The following is a 7,427-nucleotide window of genomic DNA, read 5'->3' as shown; positions in this document are numbered from 1 at the left end:
ACAAAGCAATAGCAGTTTCAAGGCTTTAATCCCCTTTTTTAAAATACATCCAGTACCATGTGTCAGGTACATACTTCAATCTGATCAGCAAATGAAATACATATTGAATTGTCCTCAGGTGGCTGTTTTATCTAACAAACATGTCAAAAACCATATAACCGTTGTCGTGTAACAACAGGTCTTAACATTTTAGCAGGTGTTTAAAGGCTCAACTGTGACGGTATATACTAGGAGTTTTCTAGGACAAAAGTGATTGCAACCAAAACGAGTTCAGTCATTCATTTGAGCACAAAACACTTACGGCTTTTTTTCCTCCTCAAAATCATTTATTCGAAGACATTCCAAATGATTTAAGGAGTACACAGAAAATATAGCCTTTTATGAAACCCACTAGTAACACTCGTTACTAGTGCTAAACCTCCTCAACCATTCATCCAGCGATAGAGGTAAAGAACAGGTTAACGCTCACAAATTCAGAATAGGAGGGAGGATGAGTCACTACCTCCATGTTCAGCTGAGTTGGTTCTCGCACTGACTAAGGGGTGTCGCGTAATTATCAGTGACCTTTCAAAACAGCTATCCTTTGACACTCATCAATGCATATACTACTAACCTGGAGAACACTTTGTTTCAATTAAGACTGAATGCTGTGGTAGTTAGGAAAAGTGAGCTTAAAGAATCAGCCTTATGCCATCACTGGAATTTGCCATTTGCCCATTTGTCAAATGCATTTGGGAAACAGGCAACATTCACTGACAACTGTTTGCATGTGATGCAACATCACCTTCTAGAAAATGCCTATTTGTCAAATGCATTTTTGAAAATAGGCATCATTCACTGATGACAGTTTGCATGTGATCCAACATTAGCTTATAGAAAGTGTACACCGACAAGAACCTGAAGCCATAACAAACCTTTTTTAAAATGACTGCAGGTAAAACAACAGGAAGCCCATCCATAATAAATGTTTTTCGTTGGCAATTTGCCCTCATGTTTAATACAAAAAAAACAAAACAAAACAAACAAAAAAAGAAAACAGTGCATGCACCCTGTCCTCCAGACTATGGCTCAGTAGAGTTTTTGTTTGTTTATGTGCACAAGTTCACTTCTGTAGTCAGAGCTGAAAGTCGGTTGCTGTCCAGTGGTCCGTAGCGACCATTTCGTCCACAGAAAGAAATGGTGGCATACTGATTAATCGCCAATTTAAAACAATCTACAGGAAAACTAAAAGAAAGGTGCAAGGAGATATTTCACTTCGGTATCTCAAAACGTTTCTCAATTAAAAACACTTCCAATTTGGCAAAAAAAGTTGATATATTTCCAATTTACAAGCGAGAGAAAAAGAGTACGACGCCACCGGGGGGAAAAAAATAGAAGCGAGTATACGTTTAAAAAAATTATTTTAAAAAGACAAGCAGTGCATCCTTAAGTCCTCACTGCCGTCCTCCAGCAGCACCGTGGGTAGTGATTACTGGGCTGTAGGGTATAGTTTGTGGATGCCGCTGTGGGCAGGCAGCAGCGACGTGGGGTCCCTCGCCCTGAAGTCCAGCGTGGAGGCCGAGAGGGGCGGTTCAGTGACGGTTGAGCGGACCGCTCGGCCTCGGGTCTCAGACCGTGATCAATTTGGTTTTGGCGTCCTTGCCCGGGTCGGCTTTGGCCACCTTGCTGGTGTCCTGTTTGGGCAGGCCGTACAGGTAGATGGAGACGCACACCAGCAGGGCTCCGGCGGAGAAGGTGGCAGCTGCGAGAGGAAAGGAGACTGTGTTAAGCGGGCGTGGCTAATACCAGCTATGAAACAGAGCAACATTCCTACACTTCCAGGACAATAACTATAAAATATGATTTACAATTAACTCAATAAAAACAATAAAACTCTAAATTGTGCTTTTGTATCAGAGTTTAAATCAGAATTAAAAAAAATAAATATATATATATATAATTGTTATAATTTCAATTAAAAATCCAGCATGAGAAAGGACAGCATTACTGAGTACATCTGATAAAATGAATGACCAATGGTAGGTAAGATTACTTCTGGATGAAGAAAAACTGGAATCATATACAAGAACGTTAGAACAGTGTACAGTAACTTAAAAAATAATAAATATAAATCAAGAAATTTAAACTCAAACGATCATACTAACAGCTAACTGAGTACGATAACACAATAAAGAACAGGCACGCAGAAACTTTACAGAGTAATAGCAATCCAGACTGAGTGTGTGACTCACTGATCTTTAGCCCAAACAGTGTGACAGAAGCCACTGTAGAGAGGACAATGGCCGCCGCAGCGGAGAAGCCCTTCATGATGTTGTCAGTGTACTTCACCACCACTGAAGTGTACAGGCCACCGACGCTGGCCATCACTGGAGAGAATACAAGAGAGCAGGCTGAAGAATGCAATACCTTAAAAACAACATTCCATTAACTGTCACACACAAGGTTCAGAGCAACTCAACACGCTAATTAATCATCGAAAGGCCATCGCTTGTGATGCCTTCTGCTTTCTGTTGGCATTTTTCCTTCAGAATACACACTGGGTTTTATGCTACATTTAATTGTCAAGAAGGATCTTTTCTTTTGGACTATATTTAATTTAGGGAGGGAAAACCCCATTTTGCAGGGGTATTTCCTGGATTCAGTCCAAAGACATAAATATGTAGAGCTATGTGGAAATAAGAGGAGTATTGTCAAATGCATGGAGGGTGGGTAAGCAGTTCTGCATTTTCCAATGAGGAGCCAAGTCCACAGTGAAACTTAGTACCACTGCAGTAACAGTAATAATGACACAGTGTAACACTCTGAAAAAGACTGCTCTGTGAACGGAGGGATGTTGAAAAGTGAAGCATCGACTCACTGACAACAAACCAAACCCATGGCGTGTATCCGTAGAAAAAGCCCTTCTCCATCACCTTGGCCCCGTCGGACAGGAATACGCCTATCAGCGTCACCACGATACCAGACAGGTACATCTGGATGTTCCTCACCCACAGCGAGGTGTCCGAACTCTTCAGCACCTTCTCAAAGTAGACCCCTGCCCAGCACAGGGTTGGAGGCAAACAGACAGGCATTGTGCCCATGTCTCTCACATACACAGACAAATAGGGTAAACTAATCTGGACTGAAATTAAGCTCTTACTTTGTACCACACTAAGTACACTGCACATATGCTGTGCTTCTGGGACAAATACCATCACTTCGCATAAAGGTGAGTAAAAAAAGCAGCAAACATAAGTAATTAAATTATGCGGCTGTTTTTCATTCATCATTACTACATCCGTTTTCATGTTTGTACCTGCAAATCCAGAGCAGAGGACAGCAACAGCGATAGCCATGAAACCCATGAACTGGTTCTGCTCTACCTGAGGGCATGACAGACAAAAGCCTCGCTTTCATTACAGACACAACTGCAGAGGAATAATCAGCCAAGACACAGTTGCTGCATCTCAGAGCAAGCTACATGAATGGCTTGACTAAATATCCTACCAAAAAAGGAAGTTGAATAACTGACTCTGTATAAGGATGTATGCCAGGCAAACACCTTAAGTAAATTCATATATTTGGGTATTTGACAGGTATGTGTCTCAAAGAATTCCCTCATACCTTCTGATGAGCCCATAAGGGATAGACGTTCTAATCCACAAATATGAGAAAACATGTCATCCAAGAGTTGTATTTCATTACTTTCCCACTTAAAATTTAATCTGCCTAACCAGTCAAATGGACTGCCCACCTTCTCACAGTACATCAGTAGAGAGCTAACCCCCTCAAATTTGCAAAAGATGCTATGGCTCACCATAGATACTTCTACGATAATTACACTTTGCTCTTTGCTATATAACCACATTTTTTTTTTAAACGGTCGAGTACTCATCACCCAGGAAGCCCTTGTGGCATTGAGGTCTGCTAACCCTACCTGGACCTTGGTGGCTTCGACTGGGGTCCACTGCACGAGCGTGACCCCCCCGCACAGCATGAAGACGGAGAACCACTGCAGCCGGCTGAGCGAGCGGTTGAGCATCAGCACCGTGCAGAGGGCCGTGCAGGGGATCTTCAGCTGGTACGTCACCTGGAGGAAGGGTACGGTCACACGCTACGCGTCAGTCAACCGTCCTAGAACTGTACTTAATTACCTACAGGTGACCCGAAGCATGTCACGGTCTCAGCTAGAGGAGGGAGCTGCTAAATCACATTTACCGCTCAATATTCCAATAGCTTTTCTGTTCACATGCAACAAAGTAACCTGCAAGACTGCATTTGAGATACAATATATTTGCCCCCCAATACATAACCCTCATGGCATATAGATGGGCTGTGCTTTGTACCATCTGACGCATGCACACACAACAGAAACAGGCATTCAATTCCTTCTAAATAGGTTACAGACCACAGTTTTGACCACAGACCTGATACACAGCTGCATCAAGGTTGCTCAGAGCAATGAAGGCCATGTTGTTCTGCACAGCGTACACCAAAGAGGGAACGCTCAGTTTCAGAAGCTCAACCGGACTCCGAATCACATTTTCAACGAGCGATGACTTCAACCTGCCAAGGCTACCCGTTTCTCTGCAATATGGATAAGGAAGAAAAAACAAATAAATAAGAAATACAAGAAAACTGATGTCAAAGCTGTGACCTGTGCTTCCTAAAAAAGTGACACTACAATATACTCTTTTATATGACAGTAAGGACTAGACAGTCATGGTTTTTAAAGTGATTTAAAGTAAATTCTAATTAATGGTGCAAACTGTACAAGGGCACAAAATATCATCAAACTTATAAAATCCAGTTTGTTAGGCAAAATCCATGTACATGGAAAATGGCAACCATTCTGCTCCTAAAGTAATACAATCATCTCATTTAGATGGTTAAGATAGTTTAGCTCATTCACTTGGCACCATCTGAAACAATGGGGCTATAGGGCACTTACTTAGTCAGCATACCAAGACTCAGAAACAATTTGATGACTTCTGTAATACAGACTGCTGTTGTGGAGAAGTAAAGAACCGACGACACGGTCCTTGTGTATCGCAAAGCTACGGTGTAGGTAGCTGCCACCAGTGTCATCACAGACAAGCAGTACAGCTTGAACACCACACTCACCGGTTCTGGAAAACATAACAGGTTGTCAAGAGAACCATGCGTGACATCCAATAAGAAGCTAATTAATACGCCAAAATGACAAAATACATATCCGGTGACGCTTACTTTCTAGCACAAAAACAGCACCCAAATCAAATGATATAAAGGCGAGTATTTCACATGTTTTTGTTGTTATTATATATAGCTATACCGACATTGAGCACACATAAAATCACAATATCAATAGGCTTACAATCGCTGAGGTTACTTAAAATAGCTAGCTTGCAACAAAGCTTGGATATGCAGGTTACGGTTATTTCTAACTGGCTTGTCTGTCTATTCATTGACATCGAGCAAGGCACAATATTACAGCCTTAACGTCAGATTAGGTTTGTGCTAATAGCTAACGTTAAAGTCAGCTAACTAGTAAGGCATCTTAATTGCTCAAGTGCACCCATAGCACCTGACTTTAAATTTGAAATGAATCTTCTAAACAAGGAAACGCTTTTGTGATACAACATCACAATTTATTTGCTGTTTTCGCAAAAACAGATAGACTAGCATTTACTCACGATACCCCAGCTAACGTTAGCTGACATTATCGAACATGCACTGCCAGTCAGCTAGCTAATGTGTTATCTTCTGTTCATCTAGCACAAAGTATTTTCCAGTGACAGCCTATGAACTAGCTCAGTCATATAGCAAGCAGTTATAAAAACGGCGACAAGCAGCTATCCGGCTATGTAATGACAAACAATTACTAAACAAATCACCAGTTACTGTAGCTAAATTACTACGCTGTCTGTTGGTGTACGAAAGTCTAGCTCGCTAGCATAGCGCCAATAAGTAAGTTTCAGGTTTTTCCAACAAAGCTAGCTATCTAACTTAGCCCACTAACAGCTATCGTAAAAACTGAAGTTAGCCAATACAGTAGCCTACAGAAATACAAGAAATCCAAAGTGCAATGTCCTGCTTACTATCATGGTGTTAGCTTGCTAAGACTTACCACTGGCCATGGCTATATTGTTGTCTGCTTCTGCTAATATATGGCGAGGAAATGTGTCCCTATGAACAACTAAGATATCTGGCTAAATAGCGACATGTCTTTTTCCCCAAGACAAATATTGAAGTATCTCGCTAGCAGACGAAGCAGGAACTAAGCCTAGTAAGAGCTTTCTTTGCCCTAAACAGCTGTAACAACAGGGCAGAGAGGTGCGCTACCCAGTTGAACCGGATAGACATGATGTGTTTCTGGGCGGTTTAAACAAAGATACTCTATAATTCAGTGTATATGGGAAGAGCCTCTGCTGCGCATGCAGCGGGCAAAATATATTGCTGCCCATTCAAACCCCAAGTAAAATCACTGACTTCCAAATAAAACCTCACTGTTCATGTTCCTATCATATTCCTATCATTCATATTCCTATCTGTAATGGTATATTTTTCTTAGGTATTATAGTTTCTGAAACAAATTTTTTTTTTCCCAGTTTTAAATTTTCAATATTAGTAACAAACATTGTCACCGTCCTGTTCAATCAATAATGGTTACTTGCTGGTTTATATTGTACCGTTGAGTGCTTTATATAATTTTCTTTCACATTATTAATTCCTTTATATAACCATCTTTATATAAGCAATTTGTCATTCTAGAGTTGGATTGATTTTGACAATTCATGTTAAACATTTTCATATTTTGTGCATACTTTCTGGTCAGTGATAGCAGCTGTGTGTCGGGTGGGAGTACATTTACACCAGGAGGGAAGCTCATATAGCTCCTCTGACATCACATCATCAATAATAATCAAACTGGCTCCAGAGTGAGATATGGTGTCCAGGGACACATACATAAGTTTAAAAAGTATGTCGCCGACATTAATACACACACAATCATGTTTGGGTAAGTATAAGGACAACAAGGGATAATGTACTGTATTCTTTGAGCATGTGTCTGATGTATGCCTGCTCCTCTGACAAACAGTTTATAAATACTTGCAATTTTGATTGCTGTTGTCTCTTTTTCGGAAATTCTCACAACAACGCAAACCTATTTTATTTATATTTATTTTTTTGTCCTTGAACATCAGACTCTTGGTGTTTTCTACAAGTAGTTTTTTTTTTTTTTTTTTCTTATCGTGGGAAGTCTGATGTTTGTTGCATTTATTTGGATGCAGAGTGGTACAGTCTGTGCAGCAGAGGGACAATCTAAACCAATGGCAAAAATATTAGATTTCAATAGACTACAAAGTTTAAGAAACCATCCCCTATTCATTCTTATACATTTCATATGCTTTATGATCATTCAGCATACGTAGGCCTACTGCTTGCGCACACAAGACTAAATTGTA

At 40.6% G+C, this 7,427-nt stretch overlaps 1 protein-coding gene across 1 annotated transcript; it reads right to left on the bottom strand.

The window, feature by feature from the left end:
• Positions 1 to 11: 11 nt before the first annotated feature.
• On the bottom strand, positions 12 to 6,336 carry slc35a1 (solute carrier family 35 member A1). Its single transcript, XM_064339931.1, has 8 exons — positions 6,089 to 6,336; positions 4,931 to 5,108; positions 4,407 to 4,566; positions 3,917 to 4,069; positions 3,296 to 3,362; positions 2,858 to 3,034; positions 2,232 to 2,366; positions 12 to 1,741 (listed from the first exon to the last, which is right to left on the bottom strand). The coding sequence occupies exons 1-8, from the start codon at positions 6,096 to 6,098 to the stop codon at positions 1,608 to 1,610; spliced, it is 1,014 nt and encodes a 337-aa protein (XP_064196001.1). The 5' UTR covers positions 6,099 to 6,336; the 3' UTR covers positions 12 to 1,607.
• Between the last annotated feature and the right edge of the window lie 1,091 nt (positions 6,337 to 7,427).

The sequence above is a fragment of the Anguilla rostrata genome, chromosome 6, assembly GCF_018555375.3.
Source record: "Anguilla rostrata isolate EN2019 chromosome 6, ASM1855537v3, whole genome shotgun sequence".
NCBI classification, from domain to species: Eukaryota; Metazoa; Chordata; class Actinopteri; order Anguilliformes; family Anguillidae; genus Anguilla; species Anguilla rostrata.
The sequence above is the reverse complement of the archived record's forward strand: the minus strand, read 5'-3'. Positions and strand labels throughout refer to the sequence as shown.